We start from the raw sequence: 24,242 nt of genomic DNA, 5'->3' as shown, positions 1-24,242 counted from the left end.
GGTAGAGATGGGGGGCTGTCGAGGAAGCAACTTACAATGCCGCTTCAGCTGAGCGCCGAGGTCGTGTTGTATAGATGGCCATCAGCTCTTTTCTGCTACACTCCGGAACACCACTAGCTTCTCGGGCTGAGTCTCCAGAGGTCAGGACGGCTAAATTGAGAGCAAGAACAATGAACTCTCGACCCTCAGGCCTTAGCAGCAGTAATCCTTGAGGAATAAGTCACGAAACGTGAATCCTATGCTTATTATCTACCCGAACCACCGCCGATTCGTTCAGTACGCCTCAGACTGGTCTGGAAGACAAGGATAAGCTTCCATCTGGAGCATGTTATTTCCACGCCTCCCCATTACCCTTACCACGCCCAGCTTCATAGTCGCTCCGGTAAATCGATATCTCAAGGAGTATTTCAATATTACTGATTGTCCCAGATGGCAGAGAAACGATGCGATCCCCTGGCGAGACCGCCACTTCCGCCGCATCCTATGTTCACTCCGACACTGTCAGTTGAATCTGGGATCAGCTCCCTGGCGCTGCTTCTTTTCTGCGCAAATTGGAGCTGGATTTTCCCCGGCAACATGTAAACTAGATCCATGGAGAGACAAGGTTTCAGATTAGGGGTGTTCAAAGTTCGCGCGCAAAACCGATTCACGGCCGCTTCAAGAGTCGTTTCGAACGAAGTGAAACGCGACTGAAGCGCGCGTAGACTTTGAACACCCCCGATCACGAGGGAGTAAAATCGAAGTGCTGGCGGTGCGAGGGACACATCCGCCTCATTCCTAACGGTCTATATACACTCCATTATACTTGTAGCGGGGCTCCTGCATGCTCTCAGGGAGCGAAGATGCCTCCAAAAAATTACCTGTTGGTATGCACCATGGGGCGGCCGAGAAATACTTGTATGGGGACACGTTTTTCATCGTAACATGCAGAAAATAAGTAGCAAAATATGAATATAAATTGATCCCACTGTCACTACTCCATGTGCATGGGGCTATTACAAAATTGATGCAAATAGCACAGGAGGAGGGGGAGGGGGATGCCAAGGACGGGGCAAAGCGGGTTGGTCTGGAAAGCGAGCTTGAATCGAGCGAAAAGCGGCGTGCGAAGCGGCTCAGGAGCCGCTTCGACGGACGACCTCAATTCGACGCGATTCAGCACGATTCAGCCCGAATCGTCGCTTCAGAACCCGAAACCGCGCCGCTTCGAGTTTCCGTTTCATTGTCTGAATCGCCATCAAAGCGAGTCCAAAACGCGTTCAAAGCGAACTTTGAACACCCCTATTATCAGAATAGCTCTTGAAGCGTGTGACAGGCACACCGATCAATGCGCCGACACCTGCCAACACACCTTGTATCGAGTACAGGATATCACGTGGGGATGTCTCCAGCATGAAATGGGGTGCAGTTCGTTCTACAAAAGGCGTGACCCAGGAAGTCGCCGTTCGCACATCAAGCCAATCTCTCCCTAAATCGCCGCCGTCTCCGGTTGCAGCCTGAATCCATGATGAGCGACCGGTTACCATATGTTGGCGAGCTGACGGCAGCACAGGTCGTCGCTGGGATTTTTCTCGTATGGCTGCTCGTCCACCACTTAAGCGCAAAGAACGTACGTCCTTGACTCCACTCCACGTCTCAGCCACGATACCATCAACTGCAGCTCCGCCATATCCCAACCGAAGGCGGACCTTCTTTGCCAATCCTATCTTTCATCGGGCTTCGCAACTTCCTTACTCGTGGAAGAGAGATCTTGCAGCGGGGTTATCAGAAGGTATCTTCGTCGAATCCTCCTATAGCGTGTATGCTCATTGTGTCATACTGTAGCACAAGGGCAGAACTTTCAAGGTCGCTATTGTGGATCGCTGGCTTGTTGTGCTCTCCGGTAAGAAGTTGGTCGATGAGCTGCAGAAGATGCCGGACGACACAGTGTCATCTGCTACAACAGAGGTGCGCGTCCTTCAGCGGGATTGACACGGAATTGACATAGTTGCATTCCTTTGTTCAACGCCAGCTTTTCGAGCAGCATCATGTATTCGACTCAAACTGGCACAGAGACCCCGTTCATGTGCCGGTACTGCGAAGTCTCACGCGCAATCTCACATTGGTGTTCAAAGACATGTTTGACGAGCTCAGCATAGCCTTCCAGGAGTACATTCCTGCGAACAGCGATCGTGAGTGGGAATAACCTGAGATATAGGAGTGCCAATATCGGCTGATATCTCTGCTAGGCTGGCTTACAGTCCATGCTAAGCCTGTCATGAGCACAATCGTCGCACGTGCTGCAAATCGCGTATTTGTCGGCATGCCCGTTTGTAGGTACCAATGCAGGCTTTGCAGAGAATTGGCTCACTGGTAGGCATTGCATTCAGGCCGGGACAGTGGCTATGTACACATGATGGTGCACTTCGAAGAGGACGTAAGCAAAGCCGTGGGGCTTCTCACAATGTTACCCGGCTTTATGAAGCGCATCGCCGGCAGGAACCTCACGAACATCGACAAACGCGTTCAACAGTGCCTCGATTACCTGCGGCCGGCCATTGACGACCGGATGACCATGATGACCAGGTTTGGGAAGGACTGGGCAGACAAGCCGGTGTGTTACCAATACTGTGGTGGCGCAGCTCTAGCTCGTTTCTGACTTAAGTATAGAATGATTTGTTGCAGTGGATTATCGACGAAGTCGTAGCTCGCGATCAAGGGCCAGAAGAGGTCGCGCGCATAGTGCTGTTCATCAACTCTGGGGCTATTGGAACGACCTCGGCTGTAAGTCTTCAGTATTGTAAGGCCGCAATAAGTAACCAGGTGTATTTCAGGCCATACTCCAAGCCTTGTACGACATTTCTATGCGTCCCGAGTTTGCCAACACGCTCCGGGAAGAGGTTGAGGCCGTTGTGGCTGAAGAAGGCTGGACGAAAGCTGCCACAAACAAGATGCGCAAGCTAGACAGCTTCCTGCGCGAATGCGAGCGACACAATAGCCCGACCGTCGGTGCGCGTTCCTCTCCCACTCGCTTCTCTCGCGGCTGACAGCTCGCAGTGTCGATGTTCCGCAATATCCTGCAACCGGTGACGCTCTCGGATGGGACGTTCCTTCCCAAGGGTGCGACGGTCGTCACGCCGACGTTTGCGACACACTTCGATGAGGAGAACTATCCGAACGCGACCCTGTTCGACCCGCTCCGGTCTTACAAGAGCGATAAGTCTGTGCAGCCGCAGCTGATCACCACGTCCGCGGACTACGTAACGTTTGGGCATGGCAAGCACGCTTGGTATGCTGTCCTACCCTATCGCACTCTCGTGCAGTAAGATTAACTGCCGCACGCACCAGCCCTGGCCGATTTTTCGCCTCCAACGAGCTTAAAGCTATGCTAGCATATATCGTCGTAAACTACGACGTCAAACCCGAGTACGAGGGCGTCCGCCCCAAAAACTTGCAGAGGGGCCTGGGCAATGACCCGAACGATACCGCACGGGTGCTGTTCAGGAGGAGGCAGGTCGATTAGAAGATGTAGGAGCGCTCCATGCATTGTGGCACGAAGTCGCCGATTTGGGACGGCGCTAGAAATGTTCAATTTCTCGCTATTTTCCGAGTCAGCTGTAAGTTAACGTTGACAACGGAGTGTTACAATAGTTACTTCCATCCTCCATGGATAATCGTTATTTCCAGCCGGCAAACAGACCACCTGCATGCTGCCGTGTACCTTGGGTCCCATCTTGCGGAGACTGAATCCGAGCGGACGCTTTGAGCTCACCCAATTTCGCTACCATAATCGAGACCTTATTTTACAGCCTCTCCTTTTTCTCTTGAAGCACCCGACTTGAGAAGAGATGATGATCAGCTCATTCTGCGCGAGAGGTGTGAGAAGGGCCGCCAACTTTATGGATCTCAGATCTTGTTGATCCCGATCACGGACCCCAACAAAGTTGGGTTAGGGCTCTCTGAAGAGTGCTCTGACCCTCATATAAAAGCAACTCACCAAGCGACATCTCAGAAAGGTGCACAGATGTCGGCTTCGCGAGACGAAAAGCCATCGGTAGCCCAGGCAAGATCCTACTACTTTGGAGCATCCTGAAGCTCACTTATCTCTCTTTGCTACCCGTCGCTTAGCAGATGCACCTCAACTGGGATGTTCTCATTGAGATTATGCTTGCTCTCAGTCGTGCGGATGCAAGCCGCATGTCGCGTACATGCTGAACCTTGCTACGCGCTGCTCCACCTATTCTGTTGAAAGACGAGGTGGTACTGTGGTCGATGACACGTTTACCCTCGTTCCATCGGTTCATATTCCGAGACAAGCACGAATGCTTTCGGTATCTCCGCCCTCTTACCCTGAAATTCGGATACCGCCCCACCATGGGGAAGGCGGTCTACTAGCCGACATCTTCACACATTCCACGAACCTCGAACATCTAGACTTCTCCACTAGCATATTACTAGATGCAGATGATCGCATTTCTCCCGCGTTGTCTGCCTTGAGGCAGCTGCATATCCTCAAACTCCTGAATCTGACTAAACACACAGTCGGCATGCTCAAGCAGATGCAGGCACCTCTCACAAAGGTCGTGGTTTCCCTCGTCCGCCGCGACGATCCCAGTAGACGGACGGACATGGACCCTGTTCCAATCTTCGCTCGTTTCAAGGACTCACTACGCGTTATGAGTGTCACTTTCCCGAATTTCGCTAGTACGGAGGTCCAGTACCCGCGCGTTGAGACCCTTAACGCCTTTCGTACCAATCGCGAGCTGAGACCCCTTTTACACTGCTTCCCTAACCTCAAGAACTGTTTAATCCTCGTGCATCCGCACGAGGTGTCACTGGATGATTGGCAGATAGAGGTGCAGCGTCGCTTCAACATAACTTTGCCTACTTCATGGTCGTCGTTCAACCGCCTCATTGGTGGCATAGAAACCTTATACATGCTCGCCGTGCGGTGCAAAGTGGACCATTTGAGCGTAACAGGACCCTTTGCATTCTCGACCGGAGCCCTTCGGAAGTTGACCTCTGTTCTCGACGACGCACGTCCTACATGGCTTACCCTCCAGATCAAGGTCAAAGAGAACGACCTGCCACCTCTGGGCCGTCGCTTATCTATCGCGGGAAGCTCAATATCTAAGATGCTGTTACGCCTGGACTTCTATGGCCCACGGTTTGCGGATCCTAGTCTCCACATCGTAAGTATTGTTTCGCGTCGATTTTTGCTGAAGTAAACTAACAATGTGGCGCTGAATCGTCTCATGTTCAGCGCACCCCCCAATCTCTCCATTCGCACTCTATATCTCAGTCTATACTGTAATCGTTTCCGGAACCCAGACATCGAAGAATACCTGCGATCTAGTTCTCCTGAGCTACCAGTCGAGGACATTGACCCCCACATCATCGCGGGAGATGCTATGCGCTACCTATCGACTGTCGAGCAAATTGGAATCGAGATTGGCCAAAAATCATACATCTACGATGTTCAGCGAAGGGTGCAACAGGCTTCGAGGAGTTGTGCCACACTTCCATCAGATATGGCGACGAATATAGTGCGCGAATCTGATCTTTATCAGGTATTATAGTGATTTAAATAAAGTGTATTTTATGTCCGATCTCATCCAAAAGTCATGCTGTCTTCATGGTGGTGCGTAGGTGCCTGACTCGTGCTAGACTACTGTTTCCATAATTTTATCTTCAGCGTAAGTTCGCTTAGCACACGAAAACACTGCGATGCCCCATTCAACCAGGACCTGCACAATATCAAACAGTCGTCCAATGGGATGCTCGAGCATCAAGCCATGAAACGCACGTCGTTTCGGTCGCATCAGTACATATAATTGCTGACCATCAGGTACGTCAAGAGACTCATATCACGGTAGCTTGGAGAAAGACGACAGATGTCCCTGCTGCGACGCAACGGACCGTCACTAGATGGCTCTTTCCAAGCGGAATCAGACCGCTTAAAAGTGTGAGTCGGCATTTTGTGGTACTGTGGGAGATTTCGGGCACTTACTGCTGCAGAGCCCCGGATTTCAACTCTGTTATATAGAATGACGCAGGCCCTCTCCCGCCCACCTCGTCATCGTTTTGTTGTGGACGTAACCATCTGTCACTGAGTGAGAGATTATCCTTGTGACACATCTTCTGAAGTTTTGAGTCAACATACACAGTAGGTGGGTACGTTATGCCGGCTTTCGTATGTAACACGTCATCTATTCTGCGTTGACAGTATCGCCTCCTCCAGCATATATCTACTACATAGACGTCTCGAGAAACGATGTGGACGCAGCGATCTAGTAGGAGAGAAAATCTTCCGCTAGATAAGTAGTCAGATTCGACGCTCTATCATATCCGCCGCCTCATGTTCCGAAGCTTATTGGTGGTTGCTGAGGGCCATCACGGGCATATTGCGCGTAGGCTGTCCCATGCTGGTACGTCTTTGTGGTTGTTCTAGGCTGATATTCAGTCCTGATTGCTTAAAATCTCAGTCGACCTGTTGAATCGTCCCTCAGCAATCAGCTCCCTTCGCAAACATCTTTCGGTAACAATATCTTCTCGGCTCGGCTCGTTCTCCATCCTCGCCATCCCCGTTCTTGCCTCCACTACTCCGACTGTTGCCGGCGCCGGCTCCCCAGGTGAAGCACCCACGCTCACGACGCCTGCTGCAATAGCCTCGAGACCGTATGTTCACAGGCTCTCCACACATGCATACCCGAGGTGCACTAGCTGATCCCTCTATAAAGGCTAGTAACATTCCAGGCATCCGATAAGCTTGCCCGAAACGGATGGCATCGTGCCCCAGAATCTCAACATCGTCATCGGTCTCGGCTGCAGCCCCATCACCGCCGCTGGGGTTGGTTCCGGTTCTGAGTGCAATAACGAAACCGAGTCCTGCTCTGATGGTGTCTTTGTAAGACAAGAACTCTCCTGTGCTTTTGCGGTTCTGACTAGACGCGAATTTTAGGGCAGCGTCGGCATCAGCTGCGCCCCTATCACTGCCTAAGGGCGTGTTACGATGAGTGGTGTGGTGCTCTCGTCATGTAGGAAGCATAGACAAGCGTAACAGTCGTCGATAATATATGTATGTATAAGTAGCGCGATGATCGTGTAGATTTTTGTGGATTAGATATTCCAGTAGCGAATTTTCAGCTTTGAGGCATTCCGTGGGTAAGCAGGATTGCGTATGTTTGCAAGCACAGAGCAACAAGTACGCTCTCAAGATGTATGCTACAAATACAAGGGGTATTGTATATTACAATACGGAAGGCTTATAATACTTTCTTACTGTATCAGAAAGCCCAACATCAGAGTACAACATGACGAAGCAGCGGCGAAGGGACCTAGTGCCACACCGTGGGGCTGTCGAAAGTGCGATCAGCATCGCGCATCGTACAAGGATGAGGAATGCGCTTACCCGAAGGTCCCGTTCGCGACCAGCAGCGGGAGCTTGTTGCCGTCCGCGTTGTTGACATGGACGTTGTTGCCCCACCACGCCTGGATCGTGTTCTTGCCGACCAGGCCCCGGTCTGGGAACTCCAGCGCGAAGAAGATGAGGATCGTCGACACCGCGACGCCAGAGTCGAGCGCTGCGGAGAGCACATCTGCAAGGGGAGTTCCGCCGCATCAGCGACACGCGCCTCGGCGGGAGAAAGCGAGAGCACGAGCGGGAACTTACAGTTGTACTTGGTCCACCACGAGAAGTGGCGGCGGCGGATGACGTAGTTGAAGATGAAGCCGACGATGGCCCAGCTGACGTAGTTGAGCGGCGTCGCGGGCGGGATGAGGCCCGTGCCGCTGAAGATGACGGGCCAGTTGAGGTACTTGAGGATCACGTTGTGGAACCGCTTCTGCAGGAGCCACTGTCAAATGCACAGGCGTCAGCGATCCCGCGTGCAAAGCAAAAGGCGCGCAGAACGTACGGTGCAGACCGGCGTCACAAAGCCGACGATGAAAAAGAAGAGGAGCGGGTAGTAGATTTGGCCCTGGGAGAACTGGCGCGCGGGCCCGATGAGGCCCCAGATGATGGATGCCGTACCGAAAACCTGCGTTGACGGGCACGTGAAGCCGTTGTCCTGGGTCGTGGAACACATATCCTGGATGTTGGTGAACATCCAGGCCTGCACGCCAAGTTGGACGGTACCCGCGACGATGGTCGCGATCAGCTGGCTCCAGAACATGGGGCGCGGTCTGGCGAGTACTGGGTTTCAATGTCGTGCATGCCACGCGAGAGCGAGACGATACTTACGGAACCTTCATGTAGTGACCAAGCTTGAAGTCCGAAGTGAATTGCAGCGCCTGGGCCATTGTGATGTATCCCCAGGTCTTGAACATCATCATCGCGATGGGACGACCAGGGAGAGCGTAGCCGATGATGAGCTCAGTAATGACATTCAGGCCCACCTGCTGGTTCGTGATGGCTTGGATCATGCCAATAGGAATGACATATATGAAGGAGATGATCTGCGGCCATGTTAGTCGGGACAGGTGACTACGCGAAGATAAGACGTACCAGACCAAGGATCAGGGCCCATACCGGCATATCGGTCGGCCATAGCTCGATGCAAAGCACGCCAAAGACGAACATCGAGACTACAGTCATCGTAAGCACGAGAATTTCCGTAAAGACGACAGCCACTCACCGAAGATACAGCCATACCACCATTCGGGAACTTGTGCGTACTTGGACATCAGCCGCGCGTGGATGTCGGGCTGCTCAGACATTGAGCGGCGAGCCTGGGTCCAGATCTGCTTGCGGTAGTAAAGGAAGGTGTGGGTGATGGTCGCGGTAATGGAGGCGAACGAGAGACCGTAGCTGATGGCGAACGTGGTCGGTAGGAACAGCGGCGAGTAGTGCTCATATGCCTCCTGGTTGAACTGCGTGTTGTTAATGATGATCCTGGTGACGTTGTAGATGGCACCGGTGTTGTCGAAGGAGTGGTCCGACGAGATGGGCATGTACTTCGCGTACCAGGTGTTGGTATAGTAAAGCACCGGGGTCAGGATCCCTACCCTCGTGTCAGTTGGGCTGTACACCTCGCAGTTGATGAGGCGGGCTTACAGAAGAACAGAACCATGCCGAAGGCGATGTTCGCCTCAGCCCACCATGGAGTGGCGAGTGGGGAACCGGTGTATGCAATCTGGGACCAGTCGAAAGAGATGACCGACATCGCAAGGCCAGAGACGGTGCCAAACAACTGGTTGACGGGAATGTTGTTCGGCGCGATCCAGCAGATCCAGTTGAAGTAGGAAAGGGCTTGGAACAAATATCCCGGAACAAAATACCAGCAGAACGAGCCCAGGAAGCAGTAGAAGAAGAAGCGCTCTCGTGAGAGACCGCCGCGGGTACCGACACCGGCATAGTACTGTGAGTGCAGCGTATTGAACAGAGCACAAGTCACAAGGTTGGCAGGCCAGATCATGGATGGCGGGTTCACCAAGAAGCGGCGAGCAATGCCACCAATGGAGAAGCCAATCTGCGTAGACGATCAGTGGATGCTAGCAACAGAAACGATTCGGGAAACATACGAGCTGTGTAGACATAACCAGCAACCACTGGTACGAGAAGTTGTAGGTCTGGTTATAGTACACCCGCTGTACCGCAATGATGTCGGTCTAACACACAGGCGGGGGATGAGTATCGCTGGCATTGGGCATGTGTAGCCGTAAAACACGTACTGCATATGCAGATTGGTAGCCTACACTGGCCATGATTGTGATCAGGACATGTTCCTTCACCGTGAAGGGACCGGGGTTGAGGGAGACACCAAAGATCTTGACCCCAGGGACGAAGCGTGCCCAGAGGCGCACAATAGGGAAGGTGATCAACTGGGCTACCACCTGTACACTGTCTGTGAGAGCGCGCTCATATGGGGTAAGACAGCACGAACTTACACCGGTGATGGTGACCGAGGGGAACCGGAAGAAGAAGAATTGGTTCAGACCGGGAATAATGATGGCCCAAATTATTCCAATGAACCAAGCCCTGAAGGTAGCGCAGGGCATATCCGGGTCGTCCGTATTCGCGACAGCAGAACGGACCTCGGGGTACGGAGAGTCATCCTCTGCGAAGCGTGGGTCAGAGCTGCTGTTTCTGACAGCGCGGGAAAGCGGGGCACACCGAGCAGCTCTACGTTTGGGTCGAGGTTGGGGTCCTCGAACTCGGCGATGGGCACCTGCTGCAGGTGGACCTCTTGCTCTTCGGGCGGCGGTGAGTGCTGAGCCAGACTTGGCGGGCGATGGACTTACTCTGCTTCTCAGCATCGGCGTCGTAACTCTCGATGTAAGGAGTCGACGACATTGTGGGACAGCGATGGGGCCGTGCGGCCTAGCAAGGTGGAAATACGCTCGCGTGCAGCATCTCGGGGCGGCGAAGTACTTATATCAGGCGACATCAACCGGGACGAGAGCCAAGACAGTCGGAAGACTTTGAAATGCGGTGAGTGGTAGCATGCGGCTCCTAGAAGTCCCATGCGGACAGCACTCTGGCATTTCTGATAGGCGACTCATTCATCCGTCCAAGTAGCCAATACCCGCGTCGGCGGGAGAAAAGCTCCCAGACGGGGGAATGTGGAGAAGCGGTCCGTGGGTGCTGGATCCGCTGCGGAGGAGCAGAGCAGCTCTAGTGAGGCGTCTCCAATGACGTGCAGTGGGAACGTCGCTAGCAGGAACGGAAGCACTTCCCTTTTGTTGAGAGACATTAATCATTTCCATGTCACATCGCCAGGTCAGATGGACTACTTAGCTAGAGTACTGCCACCTCGGATCCCATGTGGAAAGCGAAGATACCACGCATCCCCAACTGAGCTTGCCTCTCGGCGACTTGACTAGAACCACGGGGACCCTCATGCAACCGATGATTTAGAAGCGTTGCGGACCCTCTCCGCCTTCGCAAATGCAAGACTGTCCACGACGTCCCGAGTACTTGGACGCGGCTTTGTTCGATGCCGCGTGATGCCTGTGATTACTGCCGTCTGAACGTGCCGTGTGCTCTGCTCCGGTTATCATCACTCTGCCACATGCATGAAGATTTCATGGGCGCGGTTTCTCTCAAGCGCCTTATCCCGCTCTCGATCTGAGCGTACGGGCGCGGCAGTGATCAAACAGCTGCACTGTAGTGCCCAAGGTCGTTGTATCCCAAGGTGCTTTACACGCTGCACTGTCATGATATGTTCACGTAAGGTTTATCCCCAGGTTCTCACAGCGAGCTCAATGCATTGAGGCTTTTGTGGGGCAGAGCAGAAAACCACCTTCACTGCTGCATACGCCGGCTGATTATTCTGGGCGAAACAGGCTTTAAGCACCTCCACTGGCCAGGATCCTGGTAGGGTAGTTCATCCAGACAAACCAGGCACAGAGGTTATCAAAGATACCCTCAGTATGAATGGACCTCACTTCATTAGGCAGCACACGATAAGGCCGTGTGTTCACTATAGGCCTACTGCTGCTAGCTGCCGCCCGATAGGGATCGACAGCCAAAATCCCGGTCAGCTATCCTCAGCTCCCGACGACCGAGACATAACCACTCACGATATCTTACCGCTGTTAGCGGCGGAGATGTGTGTACACAGTTCTACCGTTCCTGGCGGGCAAACTGTTTATGGAGACCTTTTTGGCACCGCCCGTCCTCACCATACCTCGCTACTAGTTGTCGGAACGAAGGCAAACAGCAAAGAGTGCTTAGGCACAAAATTACACTCCAACACTGGATCCTGACTGGCTTCCAGGCCCCACTAGAGTCGGCATAGCCGTAAGCGTACCAGAAACTAGAGAGCCCCAGAATACAGTACCACCGTCACTACCCATAACTGCAAATGCTGAATACGCCTATTTGGCAATAGTGAGGTGCTCGTTGTCATGAATGCCGAGGTTGACTGTCGGTGAATATCTATCTCGACATTGATCACATTTGATTGGCCCGACTCTGCCCGCAGCAGCGCCACGGAGCCAGCGCTTGATTCTTTGTTCAAAGGCTAAGGTTAAGGTTACCAGTTTTGAGGGAAGCTGTCTCCAACCAAACAGCCACCTGAAGCTCCCCATCTCTGCATTGCCTGTATTGCAGGTTGTCTTGCCCATTGTCTACTTTGAGACGCCCGAAAAACTCTTGCTTGGCTTGAAACACTTGTTGTCGTTGCAACTTGGCGTCGATAACAGGCTCCTCCGCGTCGCGCTTCAGAACCACCCAGTGAATGATTCTGGAAGACGAGGAAGGTCCACCCAGAAAGCGTCAGAGGCACTCTCCGGAGCGACAGACTTCGTCATGTCGTCGAATCCTGCTCGAAGAGATCGACCTTGAAGTAGCGCTCCGAGAACGCTTGACGTCCACCGTGCAATCGAGGATCACCTGGGCACTGCTCTTGCAGGAGGCACTGGAGAAGGACGTGCGACATCCTGGTGCGTACACCTATCCTATAGGATATGCGAGACTCTGACATTCTCCAGGCCTTGATAGTACCGCAGAGTTTCGCACTGCCGCTCTGGACGCCCTGGAAGCTATCGAAGCACCTTGCCATCCCATCTTCTCTAGGGATGTATGCCTACCCTTACCACGACCTGCCCCAATCGCATCCATACCAGCACGTGAAGCGAATAGCGCGTTAGCAGCACCTCCTTCAGCCTACTCAACGCGGAGCCGGGGTGTGCCCCGTGCTGTCCGTCCTCCACCCCGCAAGCTCCTCTTCCTCCGCAACACCGCCTCGTATCCTCCCCAACTCGCGAAGCTGGCGTGCCCCGATTGCTCCAGAACGGACTTCTCGAGCCTCCAGGGGCTGCTCAATCACTGCCGCCTCAGCCACAGGCGCGAGTTCGGGAGCCACGACGAGTGCGTGCAGTGCTGCGCCGTGCTCGTCGAGCGCGCGGAGGACCAGGCGTGGGTCGTCGCGAACGGCACAGAGGTCGGCGGCATCACCATCCCCGGCCTCCGGCGCCTGTTTGAAATCGCCGTCGGGGGAGGACGCGAGGTACCCCTGCTGCCCACGAAGAAGGCCGAGCCGTTGTCGCAGGGTCCCTCGCCCGGCGATGCTACGCAGCCGGAAGGCCTACGGGTGACGTCGCGAGAGCCGTCCACACCGGTTTCGCGAGCCCTAGGTCACCACGCCGACAGCCCAGCACTCGCACCCTTCCTGGGCCGTGCTCCAAAACAACGTGTCGTTCACGCCCATGGCGAGGACCGGCCCGTGGACATCTTTGGGGACGAGGGCTCAACGCAGAAGAAGACGCGCTGGCGCATGCCCTATCCGCATCGTAACAAGGCACGTGCCGCACTCGATGAGGCTGTCGAGCCGCCTGCCCTGAGTGCAGACCAGATGTCGGAGCGTTCAGCACCCGCGAGCGAGACCGCTGTGCCGAATATGCCAGGCCCAGTGAGCCGTTTCCACATGATGGCGCGGGTGAGCGTGCGAGATATGAGTTTTTGGACACCTCCAAGTGAGTCGCATAGGTGCTTTACCTCGCTCTGATGCTCAACATGAAGTATCAGGTAAGCGCGATGCAGCGCAACCAGAGCACACCCATCGATGGCGACTGGCGGTATCGTCCCCAAGCTATGTGCGTCCCCCAAATGCTACCCCTAGACAAGCGATCTTGACCTCCGCGGCCTGTGTAGAGTCTACCTCTGAACACAATCCTCAAGAAGATGACCATACGGAGCGTGACCGACCCGCCTCCAACCACGTTGCTCGAGCCCATCACCCTCGACAAACCGCCCTTCGTCGTGACGAGCACAACAGATAAACCATTCTTGGCACGCATTACGTTCGAGTGGGTGGGCGCGGATGGGCAGAACCCACCTCTGGACGTGGAGCACTGGGTTGAGGTGCGCACACGCTCCGTGCGTCATGCACTTTGTGTTGATACTCCATGTTGTAGTTGGATCCACTACGGCGAAGCCATGCTGTACTCGGAGACGAGCAGGTGTTTGACGTTGGTCTTGATCGCTCGACTGAGCTGCTCCCCGTTCAAGATAAGCAGGAGCGAGAGGTCAGCTGGGAAATGGGTGGCGTTGTCCAGAGCTCCGACCTTGGTGCTCCGTCTGCATCCCAGCACCTCTTCCAGGAAGAGGTGGAGCCAGGTTTGTACTCATCCTGGCACGTATACCCGGCTCGGATTCTGACAGCCTCGCTAGATTATGCCGTCAGACTCAAGTCCTTGGTCCCTCAGTTCCCATTGACAATGAGGGGTGCGACATCCTTTGTGCTGATCAGACATTTACGTTCTTATCTTTGTCGGTATGGTTATGTATAGATGTCGGAAGCCGGTTGTCATCAAGACGGATCCCATACACCCTCGTTGCGACACCGGCACAGCTCCGGAACCTCATTGATGGACGTCGAAAAGCTATCGAGGTACGTGGCACGATGAAGTCCGCTGGCTATCTCTGACTCGCGGACTCCACAGTGGGGTCGTGCACTTGCATTGCGTCAGGCCTACGAGGAGCTATGTGCCTCGGAGCCATGGCCTGACGGCAGACTGGACATACCGCTCATCACAGGCGATGTTTTCCGATGGTTGGAAGATGAAGGGTTGTTCTTGCGACAAGCGCGGAAAGTGGTTCTAGACAACGGTACTGCAAGTTCGAAAGCGAAAAAACAGACGATCAAACCGGAGGAGGAGCGTTCTGCAGGAGAGTATTGCCGGCACTGTGGGCTCTATTACCTGAACCATCCAGCGCCACCGAGTCGCGATGACCACGAGCCAGCTGCTTTCGAGGCAGGTGACACGAAGCTAGAACCTACTGCGCCCGCCACCCCGCATGGCCCACTCGTTTCCTCGATGACATGTCCGCATTTCCACAACGAGGCCAAGGCTGCCGACCCGCCCGTCATAGATGTCAACCGGCTGCTGACGGCGCCGATCCCGCAAGTTGACAATCTGACAGGAGCAACATATGGTCTACATTCCTCACTTTTTGGCAGCGGTCTAGGTGGCGGACCCTATGGTGAAAACTTCTCTAGCGCATCTCCACGCGCGACTGCTCGTGATCTGCTGCGAGCGAGCGACCCCAAGCTCGTCCTCGCGATCCAGGACCTGGCCGCCAAATGGAAGTTGGACCGTCTCTGCATGCCCGCCGCCGACAGTCCGCCGTCGCTGCTGCACAGCGAACCCAAGGAAGCACGGGAAGGCGGGCTTGCCCCGGCCGCGCTGCTAGCGCTTGCTGCGCGGTCACTCGTGGGGACGCTGACGAAAAGTGCCGTGGCAGAGCTTCGGGGAGACGAAGAGGCCGGTCTGCGAGAGGTCTCGCTCCGCACGAGACCGCAGCGGGCAGAGCAGCAGCAACAGAGACCGCGGCTACTCACGCCGGCGCACGTCGCGAGGGGACTCGCGCGGGACGGCGCGACCGTGGCGGCGTGCGGTGCTATGTTGTTGGCCGTGGCGCCGCTAGGGATTGCACTGCCGCCCGTGAACGCTGACGGAGATGAAGGGGCCGCGCGCGCGCAGTGATAGTGATCTTCGCCCGGATTCCTCCATGTGTGCCCGCCCGGGGTGTGCGCTGGCGTGAGATGGTGCCTTTCCATTGGTCTGTCGATGGACCGACCACACGTGTCGTCTTCCTTTGAATAGCTCGGCTGTCGTCTACCATCGTATTTTCAGCGGGATATTCGCTTCGCGAGTCCAGGATAGCCGTCCATTTACGTTGTGTACGCGCCGGTAAGCAGTGGTGTCTCGAAGAAATATAAGGTGCGGCGACGAGGATGGCGGAAGAGTTGTTGAGCCTCGGTACCTAATGTGCCCTGAGATCTGCTTCCTGATAGGCTTTGATGACTAAAATTGCTTACCTTTCTGGGTATGAGCAGCTCTGGGCAAGGACAGCCGGCGAAAGTTTCTCCGCGACAATTGGCTTGGTGCGAGTGCGCGCAGGACGATGGCCTTGACCGTGGTTCTCACTCTGCATCATCCCCATGTCCATTTACCAGGACTAGTCGCTCCCTCTTCGTTCCTTTCTCCTGTTTTCTCTCTGCCCAGACACTGGCCGCTCCGAACTAAGGTCGCCGGTGCCTCAGAGAACCTCCCTCACGCTCGTTTGTTGTTCCCCCGCCTTCGTTTTCGTACAGGATGTCCGGCCCCTCTACGATCAACGCTGCCTCCGCCTCGGTCCTCGATTCTGCCCTGGCCGTCAGCAAGGACAGTACGTACGGTGCCGCCTTTGTCGGGATGGCGGCTTCCTCTGCGTGCGTTCCGATCAGCTCTTGTTCGCTTTGGTATATTCACTCGCGCTTCGCAGACTATTTGGTATCGTGTGCTCGCAAATGTTCACGTACTTAAGGCGATATCCCCTCGACCGTCCCTTCTACAAGATACTGGTGCGCCATGTTCGTCCCGCGCTATATCTGATTGGCTTATCGCGCATCCCTAGGTTGCCTTGCTGTGGTGCGTTGGCTTCACCGCCGGTCGCGAGTTGGGGGATGCTGAGTGACGCGCACAGGCTCATCGAGGCGGTGGACCAAGCGTTCATCGCACATGCAGCGTACTACTACACAGTCAGGTGTGTGGCGTTTTGGACGCGCTCCGGACATCATCTCATGGTCCTAAAGCAACTGGGGTAACCCTGTCGTCCTGATCGCTGCGCCAGTATGGTTCGTATTCATATTTTTCCTTGCCCGACACTCTGTTAATCCCCCGTATAGGTCGCTCGTTGTAAGTCGCTTACGCTATGAACTACGCACTAAACTTCACGACCGCGATCAGGTCCAAGTCCTCCTCGGCGCAGTTGCAGGGGCTATCGTCAAGATGTTCGTAATCTCTCTGTGATGGCTGAACAATTCAATTTCTCATGGATGTTCTCGCAGATGTTTCGCCATGCGCGTCTGGCGATGTAAGAACCTCCGAACAGACGCACTCGGGTAGAAGCTGATCGTTTCTCGCACAGTTAGCGGCGGTAACCGTCCTGTCACTGGGATGATTGTGAGTGAAGGCGAGCGAACCCTGACTTAGCCCTTGCTGATGGTATTTATAGCTCGCCTTAGCTGTCGCCCAATTGGCAGCGGCGTGTGGTGCGTACTGCTGTCTCCTTGAGAAAGTGTTGTAATTGATGGCGATGGCCTTGAAAGTGTACACCGAGAGAGGGTGAGTATTTCCGGCTCGGAATGGGCAACGCGATGACTGAGCTTCTTCGGCAGGCTTAAGATAGCAAGTCTCCTTGAGATAGACAGCTTGAAAGTAGTCGGCAGTCTGTCACTCGGCCTTGGAATGGCCACCGATATTGTTACCGCCGCATCCCTTTGCTGGTTCCTGCAGGGGCTGCGAACGGGATACTCCAAGTAAGTGGTGTTATCATTGAGCCCAGTTGCACAGACGCTCATGTTTCACAGAGATGACTCACTGGTCAACACGCTAAGCTTGTATGCTGTCAATACCGGCGTTCTAACAAGCGCCGTCAGTTTATCTACTATGATTCTGGTATGTCTCTTCGATGCATTGGAGATGCGGCTGACGCTGATACTCTCTTCAGTACAACATCATGCCAAGCAACTTCATTTTCATAGCACTCTATTTTGTTCTCAGCAAACGTAAGGGATCACGCAAATCCTGTACCAAAATGCCCTACTGACACTGTTAAAGTGTATGTGAATTCATTCTTGGCTACGCTCAACACCCGACGAGTACTTCGTGGGCGCGGGACTGACGCCGAGACAAACACGATGCCGACGTTCCTCATGGTCGGCAAGCTCACTAGGCACGAAAACCACCCGGATACCATGCACCACGCCTATCCGCCATCGGCGGCACACTCATGGACGTCACGCTCTAAGCAGGACCTACTGCGCTCGCAAACCAGTGCGCTTGAGGTCGAAATCGAGCAGGAGGTGACCGTCACGCGCGACTCGGTGAGTAGGATCGGTCTAGTCTTGGACTTCATAGGCTTATTGCATGGACTAATACCAGGTTCGATATGGTGTCGCAGTATAAGTCGTACGACGAGTTTAAAGCGTCGCGCTACACCTGATCGGCAGCTGCCAGTTCACCCCACTGCGCAGTCTCGCAGCGCGCAGTCAAGGGGAATACCTAATTGTCACGGAATTCCGTACCGCATTCCACGTTATAACTCGTCCCTGTTCTGCTACTGATCGCGCGGCGCACGCGACCTTTTCGTTGGTATTAATGCATTCCTAGGACCCCTCCTTCCCGCCGGTTCCGCCTTTCACACCGGGATACATCTCTCTGTTATCTGTGCGCGCGTGCGCATAATCGTTTGTGCTATCGGTCACCTTCTTTTAGCGCATCGTTCTATTCGCTTTTGTTCGTTTCTTGCTTTCGTTGTTGTCGTTGTGTACCCGATAGTTATGTTGGTTATTTTGTTTCTCGAAAAGTCGCCTTCAGTGAAGGCTTTACATGGTTTTACGCCGTAGAGATGAAGTGTATTTTTCTGTAGTCTACCTTGAATATAAAGGAATCCTCAAGCTTTCAGTGCAGGCCAGCAGAAGAGGGGCATGCCGCTCGCGATGGCTGTGCCTAGCGCAAACGAGGCGCTTATCGTGCGAACTCGTCTGCATTGACACTGCCACCGTCAAGGGACGGATTGATACTGTAAGGGCGAGGCTGGGCGATATAGCCTCTACTCAAATGCAATTCATGGACAAAATTACTGCACGTGCTCACAGGCGACATATACGCAGCAAAGCGGTTCCTCTTCCTCCTTAACTACCACCAGCGACCCCCACACCCCTCCTGACGGCGGACGCTGTGCACTGCGATACAAAAGCAAGGGCCACGGAGACTTAGCACAGGTTGCTCCCGACTCGACTGCGCAATCAGCCTTGTATAAAGAGCCGCAGGCGCTACTTGTCAACCGCTACAGAGATATCTTTTCAAGGACACCAGCCATGATTCAGCTCGAGGAGAAGACCGCGCCGCCGCCTGCATACGCCGATACTCTTGGGGCACAACCTGTGCTGCCGGCAGCCACGGGGCAGAGTGCATATGCGCCGTCTGCCGCACAGAGTCCACGAGGGTACCCGCCCATGAGCCCGCCTGGCAGCGGTGCGCCGATGATGAAAGTGCAGCCGACGCCAGGGCAAGCGGAGGCGCAGGTCGGGGCTCAGTATCAGCAACAGCGTGCGTTCGCTTCTTTGGCCTTCGTTGAGACGCGGCTAATCTATGAACAGTGCTTGCGAGGTGTGCGCGTGGAGACCACGATAGGAAGAGAAAGTATGGGGCCTGTGGGATCATCACTGCCGTGCTGCTCTTCCCAATAGGCTTGATTTGTTTGTTGTGAGTAGCTTTCAGCTGATTCTTTGAGCGTGCACCCTCACACATCTGCATAGTACGGATTCAGAAGAGAGATGTGTTCGCTGCGGGCAAAAGATGTAATCAATTCGCCGTAGCCTATTTTATTCCCTGTTTGTTCTCCGTATTGCTTCACTGCTATTTCTCCTGTTGAAGGTTTAGGTTATACATGTACATAAGCGTTGTTCGCATAATAACAGGCCTCCAAGATAACGGAGCCTCTTCTCGCTCCTGCTCGCCGGCTGCCCACAAAGGAGGCAGTTGCCAGACCGTTTGCAGATAATGTGCACGTGATGCGCTTGTTCGGCAATAGATCGAGCGTCCAGCTTGGACTCTTGGAGGACGCCGCTCTGCCTAATCAACCAAGCCAGACTTATTCGCAATCCACTATCATTCCTCATTTACGATGAAGGTTGCAGTAGTCGGCTCGGGTGTCTCAGGACTGGCAGCGACTTGGGTGTGTCCATTTGTCCTCGGTGGACTGCACAGTGCTGATTGTATGCACGATATCCAGCTGCTGAACGAACACAGCGACCACGAGGTCCATCTATTTGAAGCGGACACACGCGTTGGTGGACATGCCAACACTGTGAGCTTCGAGCAACCAGGTGCGAAGGGGGCCCCAGGTGTGGATGTCGATACGTGAGTGCTCAGCCACCATTTCCCGCGCACCCTCTGACCTGAACAATGCTCAGAGGCTTTGTAAGCAGCGTTCTACTCCGTCAATCTGCGCGAGTCTCGACACTTACTCCCTCCAGATTGTCTTCAACCCCTCCACCTACCCCAACTTCCTACGGTTCCTCCATCTCTACCCGGAGCTGAAAGCTGCAGTGCAGCCGACGGACATGACATTCAGTGTATCGCGCGATGACGGTGTATTTGAGTGGGCAGGCAAGGGCCTCGGCTCGTTGTTTTGCCAGTCGATGCGCGTGTTTGACCGGAGCATGTGGAGTATGATATACGATATCTTCAGGTTCAACGCATGCGCGCCGAGACGTTTTGGAGAAGAGAAGGGGGAAGAGCTGTCCATTGGGGAGTACCTCAAGAAGGAGGGATACTCAGATTCGTTCAAGGACAATTACTTGATCGTGAGTGCGTTCCGCTACCACTAGGCAACGACTAACGAACTATTCTGCAGCCTATGACTGCAGCGATATGGAGTACACCACCAGATATTTGTGCGCTCGACTTCCCAGTTCGAACACTGGTACGCCTTACGGGTCAATTCCTGCATGAACTACGGCGAAGCTGACTATATGCGTCTAGGTTCAATTCATGAGCAACCACAATCTGCTACAAATCACTGGCAAACCGTCCTGGCTTACGCTCCGCGGTGGCAGGTCCGCGCTGTTTCTTCATTGTTCTTCACTATCACTATTGACATATTCATAGTCGAGTGTACGTCGATAGAATTGTCTCTTCCCTTCCCCCGTCCCACCTGCATCTCGCCTCGCCCGTCCGCGCTGTATCAACCTTTCCGACGACTACGCCGTCCCCACGAACCTCCAAAGCAAAGCACGAAGTACATCTACAGCTCGCAAGCGGCGTCGTGGAGGTTTTTGACCATATCATCCTCGCCTGTCATGCTGACTCCGCCCTTGAGATCTTGCACCAAGGTAAGTCAGTCGGTGGGCCAAGCGATGAGGAGCAGAGGGTATTAGAGATGTTCAAATTCAACCAGAACGAAGTAGTACTGCATTCAGACGTCAGGGTACGTATCTACCAGTCAAACTGGCGGGTATGATCTGAATATTTGCAGCTGATGCCGAAGAAAAGGGCAGCTTGGAGCTGCTGGAATTACTTGACTTACTCAGAGGTCGATAATGAGACGGGCAAGAGTAAGGCAAACGTCAACAAGGTTGCCTTGTAAGTCATCAATTGTCTGAGTGCCTCTCCGATTGCCCTGATGCTTAGTCGCTGCGACAGAACATGTGAGATCATCAGGAGCGTATTGCATGAGCAGAACTGACTCCTTTTCAGACTGGATGAACGACCTGCAGCACATCTCTGAGAAGAAACATGGTCCAGTCTTTGTAACATTGAACCCGCCATTCGAACCTGCGCCGGACAAAGTCGTCGCGAAGTTCAAATACGAACACCCGGTTGTGGACTCACGGGTGCGTTCATCGAAAGCACCCATGACGTACGGTTATTGAGCATAAAATGCACAGGCGGTTACAGCGCAGCGTCTCATATCCTCGATTCAGAACGTTCGAGGTATCAGCTACGCAGGCGCTTGGCTCAAGTATGGATTCCACGAGGACGGCTTCACGACTGGTCTTCGGGCTGCTCTAGCTCTACAAGGTTTGCTCATAATATCTAGCGTGCTATGTATCGTGATGAACTCCCTGTGCAGAACACACGCCGAACGGGGACGCCATCCGTTGTCCGTTCGACGTTCGGGACGCGGAACATGAGCCAAGGACGAATACGTTCGCAGTGTTGTTCTTTGGCGTGCTTGAACAAACGGGTACTAGAGTGGGTTTAGGGCATGTGTTAGGTTTTCTGTTGGATGTGCTGAGTGCACTGTTGTATGTGATGTTCAGCAGCATATCATGAGTGCTCTGCTGCGCATGATGGTTCGTAGATGGAAACTAGATTGAGTTGCAGGTGCGCGAAAATTTTCTTCAGGAGGGCGCGGTATGCCCGTTCGTTTCATGTACCCGAATGTCCAGACTCACATCGTCCCCTACATTTTGTAGAGAAAAAGTACGGCTACCATCCGATGTGAATTTCTTCATGTGCTGCGACGTGAGCACTTGATTCGGAGCAGCTTTCTTTCCTTCGACGTCCATCAGATGAAGCTGATACGTTCACAGACGATCATTGCGTAGGAACTGTTGCGTATGAATTTGACACCTGTGGAGCAAGCACAGATTAATTGTAAGTTGCCTGCATGTATATATAACGCGAAGCACCTGGGAAGATCCGGTTATTCTCCCCAGATAATCGGTCGATAACCTGAGTAACATTCCGGCAAGCAAAGTTTGGAATGGGAGCTGATATCGTTCGAAGCCGTCCGCCGAGCCCGGTTTTGAGATAGTATCAGGTCGCGCACACTGCCACACAGCATTAGTGCTACGAGAGGGTGACCTGTGCTACGCACAGGCAGAGAGAAGTGAGAAGAGAGCTGAGAAGAGAAATCGAATGAGAACGCGCCGCCCGCCGCCAACCTTCGGTTGGCTGGGCGTGCAGCGCCCCCTGAGAGGGATCACTGGCCAATTTGGCCAATAAGTGCTGTCTCGGGGCTTTGACGCCCGAGGTGTTTTAGTATATTAGATTTGTCACACGCGTCGAAGAAACAACGTTCGTTAACGCTAACACTTCCTTGATTAAGAGATGGATGAAGTCACTTCTAGCTGGACATCATGTATAGTAGCTGCTGAGCGCTGAGCTCGCAAGGCTTTCTCCTTCGGGTCACCGACGATCTATACATGGCTATCTTAGGTTCTCACCGCCTTTCGGATTTTGTTCTTACTAACGCGCACAGCAACGACTCCCCTTGTACAAAGCTCTCTACATTGTGCCTCGAGCTAACCAGTGATAATGCTCAGGGACAGATGATACTAAGCGCTGCCACATGCCACTGCACAGCGGCTGTACACTGATAGCACTGCGGTCAAGGATGTCAAGATATCAAGTCATTTGTCGAAGATCTATATCGGCAGTCTAGACTCAAATAGCAAGTAAAATACGATCATTTGCGCAACTCTGCTATCTCTCCCCAGGAGAAGAATACCGTACTTCTTCAACTCAGCGGTCACGCGTCACACTGGTCCTCCGCTGACCCGTCCAAATCATTTTTTCTCGACTTATGGCGATTTATTGGAGTTGTCGGACAAATCAATTTTGGGCGCTTCCAGCCAGCCAGGCCAAAAAAGTAAAGTACATAAGGTAAGGGGATTCGCCGCTGTGAGCAAGCAACCTACGCTATTTCCCATCATCAGCAATGTCTGACTTGGCTCTATTCAAAGGAGATATCATCACACCCGACGATGAGGACTACGAACATGCAATCACGCGTTGGGCAGTCAACGCCATCCGCCGCGCGCGCATCGTCGCGTACGTCCGCGACGCCGAGGATGTCTCGACGGCCCTCCGATACGCGCAGGCGAACGGCCTCAAGATAGCCATCCACGGCGGCGGTCACAGCCCCAACGGCGCGTCGTCCGCCGAAGGCGGACTTGTCATCGACCTCGGTCGCTACTTGAACGACGTCAGGGTCGATCCAGAGGCTCGTATCGCCTACGTCGGCGGAGGCGCGAAGTGGGCCGACGTGGACAGGGCCACCATGGCGCACGGCCTTGCCATGACAGGCGGAACAGTCAGCCACGTAAGTCAGTCGATATTCTTCACATGTGCTCTCGCCTTCACGACGGCTCCCAGACTGGCGTTGGCGGGTAAGAAGCTCTTAGTTCCGGGGACAGTTGTTGTGCTAAAACAATCCCAGACTTACTCTCGGAGGTGGCTATGGCTGGCTCGCCCCAATGCATGGTCTCACTATCGACCATCTGATCTCTGCGAACATCGTGTCGGCGGATGGTGTCACTCGCACTGCCAGCAAAACTGAAAATCCTGACCTGTTCTGGGGCATTCGCGGAGGCGGCTGCAACTTCGGCATCGTCACCGAGTTTGTCTTTCGACTTCATCCTCAGCGCCGCACAGTATTCGGCGGTGCCGTGATGTTCTCCCCGGACAAATTAGAGGCCATTGCCCAGCTTATCGAGAAATGGTACCCTACCGCCGGAGAGAAGGAGGGTGTGCATGTTATGTTGGGGCGTGGATCTGGTGGTGATGTAAGACCATGACAGCTTGCGGCCGTGCGTTCTCTGCTGAGATACTATGTGCATCGCTAGCCGAACATCATGCTCCTCATGTTTTATAATGGGTCGGAAGCTGAAGGACGGGAGAATTTCAAGGCATTCACGGATCTAGGTGAGCCGGTAATTACTCTGCGCTGAAAAAATGAATAATCTGGATGTGATGACGAAGGGCCCGTTATGGACATCCGTCGGGAGATGCCCTATGAAGCATTTAATTCGCTCATGGTG

At 54.0% G+C, this 24,242-nt stretch overlaps 9 protein-coding genes across 9 annotated transcripts in view; 8 read left to right on the top strand and 1 right to left on the bottom strand.

Annotated features, from left to right (window-relative positions):
* Nucleotides 1-1,504: 1,504 nt before the first annotated feature.
* Nucleotides 1,505-3,725, top strand: PHACADRAFT_150492 (uncharacterized protein; the record flags this gene model as incomplete). The annotated part of the gene is made up of 10 exons (XM_007399527.1): nt 1,505-1,606; nt 1,658-1,768; nt 1,822-1,944; nt 2,009-2,168; nt 2,226-2,309; nt 2,367-2,590; nt 2,647-2,760; nt 2,811-2,985; nt 3,034-3,265; nt 3,325-3,725. 10 exons carry the CDS (start codon nt 1,505-1,507, stop codon nt 3,497-3,499), a joined length of 1,500 nt encoding a protein of 499 aa, XP_007399589.1. The 3' UTR covers nt 3,500-3,725.
* Nucleotides 3,726-4,067: 342 nt separating this feature from the next.
* Nucleotides 4,068-5,529, top strand: PHACADRAFT_212408 (uncharacterized protein). Its single transcript, XM_007399526.1, has 2 exons — nt 4,068-5,168; nt 5,240-5,529. Exons 1-2 carry the CDS (start codon nt 4,185-4,187, stop codon nt 5,288-5,290), a joined length of 1,035 nt encoding a protein of 344 aa, XP_007399588.1. The 5' UTR covers nt 4,068-4,184; the 3' UTR covers nt 5,291-5,529.
* An 805-nt stretch (nt 5,530-6,334) lies between these two features.
* Nucleotides 6,335-6,976, top strand: PHACADRAFT_199292 (uncharacterized protein; the record flags this gene model as incomplete). The annotated part of the gene is made up of 4 exons (XM_007399525.1): nt 6,335-6,404; nt 6,462-6,654; nt 6,733-6,883; nt 6,938-6,976. 4 exons carry the CDS (start codon nt 6,335-6,337, stop codon nt 6,974-6,976), a joined length of 453 nt encoding a protein of 150 aa, XP_007399587.1.
* Nucleotides 6,977-7,144: 168 nt separating this feature from the next.
* On the bottom strand, nt 7,145-10,313 carry PHACADRAFT_262133 (uncharacterized protein). Its single transcript, XM_007399524.1, has 13 exons — nt 10,219-10,313; nt 10,091-10,168; nt 9,865-10,034; nt 9,649-9,810; nt 9,499-9,585; nt 9,032-9,446; nt 8,613-8,978; nt 8,483-8,562; nt 8,219-8,433; nt 7,893-8,160; nt 7,649-7,832; nt 7,388-7,574; nt 7,145-7,332 (listed from the first exon to the last, which is right to left on the bottom strand). The coding sequence occupies exons 1-13, from the start codon at nt 10,268-10,270 to the stop codon at nt 7,314-7,316; spliced, it is 2,283 nt and encodes a 760-aa protein (XP_007399586.1). The 5' UTR covers nt 10,271-10,313; the 3' UTR covers nt 7,145-7,313.
* Nucleotides 10,314-12,158: 1,845 nt separating this feature from the next.
* PHACADRAFT_31601 (uncharacterized protein) lies at nt 12,159-15,408 on the top strand (the record flags this gene model as incomplete). The annotated part of the gene is made up of 8 exons (XM_007399202.1): nt 12,159-12,363; nt 12,412-13,395; nt 13,448-13,515; nt 13,574-13,783; nt 13,837-14,038; nt 14,084-14,195; nt 14,222-14,312; nt 14,365-15,408. The coding sequence occupies 8 exons, from the start codon at nt 12,159-12,161 to the stop codon at nt 15,406-15,408; spliced, it is 2,916 nt and encodes a 971-aa protein (XP_007399264.1).
* A 439-nt stretch (nt 15,409-15,847) lies between these two features.
* On the top strand, nt 15,848-18,361 carry PHACADRAFT_262128 (uncharacterized protein). The gene is made up of 16 exons (XM_007399523.1): nt 15,848-16,136; nt 16,190-16,268; nt 16,322-16,335; nt 16,391-16,450; nt 16,500-16,541; nt 16,593-16,602; nt 16,654-16,697; nt 16,755-16,780; nt 16,835-16,869; nt 16,922-16,958; nt 17,016-17,031; nt 17,085-17,225; nt 17,277-17,364; nt 17,417-17,474; nt 17,527-17,792; nt 17,851-18,361. The coding sequence occupies exons 1-16, from the start codon at nt 16,021-16,023 to the stop codon at nt 17,872-17,874; spliced, it is 1,056 nt and encodes a 351-aa protein (XP_007399585.1). The 5' UTR covers nt 15,848-16,020; the 3' UTR covers nt 17,875-18,361.
* A 595-nt stretch (nt 18,362-18,956) lies between these two features.
* Nucleotides 18,957-19,275, top strand: PHACADRAFT_101848 (uncharacterized protein; the record flags this gene model as incomplete). Its single annotated transcript, XM_007399522.1, has 3 exons — nt 18,957-19,020; nt 19,071-19,176; nt 19,230-19,275. The coding sequence occupies 3 exons, from the start codon at nt 18,957-18,959 to the stop codon at nt 19,273-19,275; spliced, it is 216 nt and encodes a 71-aa protein (XP_007399584.1).
* A 269-nt stretch (nt 19,276-19,544) lies between these two features.
* On the top strand, nt 19,545-21,942 carry PHACADRAFT_262126 (uncharacterized protein). The gene is made up of 13 exons (XM_007399521.1): nt 19,545-19,648; nt 19,706-19,833; nt 19,887-19,893; nt 19,950-20,279; nt 20,330-20,398; nt 20,458-20,531; nt 20,584-20,902; nt 20,951-21,057; nt 21,118-21,122; nt 21,172-21,308; nt 21,363-21,495; nt 21,548-21,801; nt 21,894-21,942. The coding sequence occupies exons 1-12, from the start codon at nt 19,598-19,600 to the stop codon at nt 21,748-21,750; spliced, it is 1,563 nt and encodes a 520-aa protein (XP_007399583.1). The 5' UTR covers nt 19,545-19,597; the 3' UTR covers nt 21,751-21,801; nt 21,894-21,942.
* Nucleotides 21,943-23,112: 1,170 nt separating this feature from the next.
* The window catches only part of PHACADRAFT_150472 (uncharacterized protein), a 2,357-nt gene continuing 1,227 nt past the window's right edge, over nt 23,113-24,242 (top strand). Inside the window, exons 1-2 of the mRNA XM_007399520.1 lie at nt 23,113-23,532; nt 23,642-23,987. Of these exons, the coding sequence (XP_007399582.1) occupies nt 23,141-23,532; nt 23,642-23,987 (738 nt within the window). The 5' untranslated portion in view covers nt 23,113-23,140. The remainder of the gene's footprint in view (nt 23,533-23,641; nt 23,988-24,242) is intronic.

This window comes from Phanerochaete carnosa (genome assembly GCF_000300595.1).
Source record: "Phanerochaete carnosa HHB-10118-sp unplaced genomic scaffold PHACAscaffold_9, whole genome shotgun sequence".
Taxonomy (NCBI): domain Eukaryota; kingdom Fungi; phylum Basidiomycota; class Agaricomycetes; order Polyporales; family Phanerochaetaceae; genus Phanerochaete; species Phanerochaete carnosa.
Note: the sequence above shows the minus strand (reverse complement) of the source record. Positions and strands in the feature narration are given on the sequence as shown.

Bases quoted from the DNA above. Each gene is read 5' to 3' on its own strand.
- PHACADRAFT_212408 (XM_007399526.1), top strand. From the start codon at position 4,185: ATGCTGAACCTTGCTACGCGCTGCTCCACCTATTCTGTTGAAAGACGA. The intron at 5,169-5,239 runs GTAAGTATTGTT...TCTCATGTTCAG, and splicing joins CGGATCCTAGTCTCCACATC to CGCACCCCCCAATCTCTCCA.
- PHACADRAFT_262133 (XM_007399524.1), bottom strand. From the start codon at position 10,270: ATGTCGTCGACTCCTTACATCGAGAGTTACGACGCCGATGCTGAGAAG. The intron at 9,811-9,864 runs GTAAGTTCGTGC...GACAGTGTACAG, and splicing joins CCTCGGTCACCATCACCGGT to GTGGTAGCCCAGTTGATCAC. The intron at 8,979-9,031 runs GTAAGCCCGCCT...ACACGAGGGTAG, and splicing joins CGGCATGGTTCTGTTCTTCT to GGATCCTGACCCCGGTGCTT.
- PHACADRAFT_262128 (XM_007399523.1), top strand. From the start codon at position 16,021: ATGTCCGGCCCCTCTACGATCAACGCTGCCTCCGCCTCGGTCCTCGAT. The intron at 16,870-16,921 runs GTGAGTGAAGGC...TGGTATTTATAG, and splicing joins GTCCTGTCACTGGGATGATT to CTCGCCTTAGCTGTCGCCCA. The intron at 17,475-17,526 runs GTAAGGGATCAC...ACACTGTTAAAG, and splicing joins CTATTTTGTTCTCAGCAAAC to TGTATGTGAATTCATTCTTG.
- PHACADRAFT_262126 (XM_007399521.1), top strand. From the start codon at position 19,598: ATGAAGGTTGCAGTAGTCGGCTCGGGTGTCTCAGGACTGGCAGCGACT. The intron at 19,649-19,705 runs GTGTGTCCATTT...CACGATATCCAG, and splicing joins CAGGACTGGCAGCGACTTGG to CTGCTGAACGAACACAGCGA. The intron at 20,399-20,457 runs GTACGCCTTACG...ATATGCGTCTAG, and splicing joins ACTTCCCAGTTCGAACACTG to GTTCAATTCATGAGCAACCA.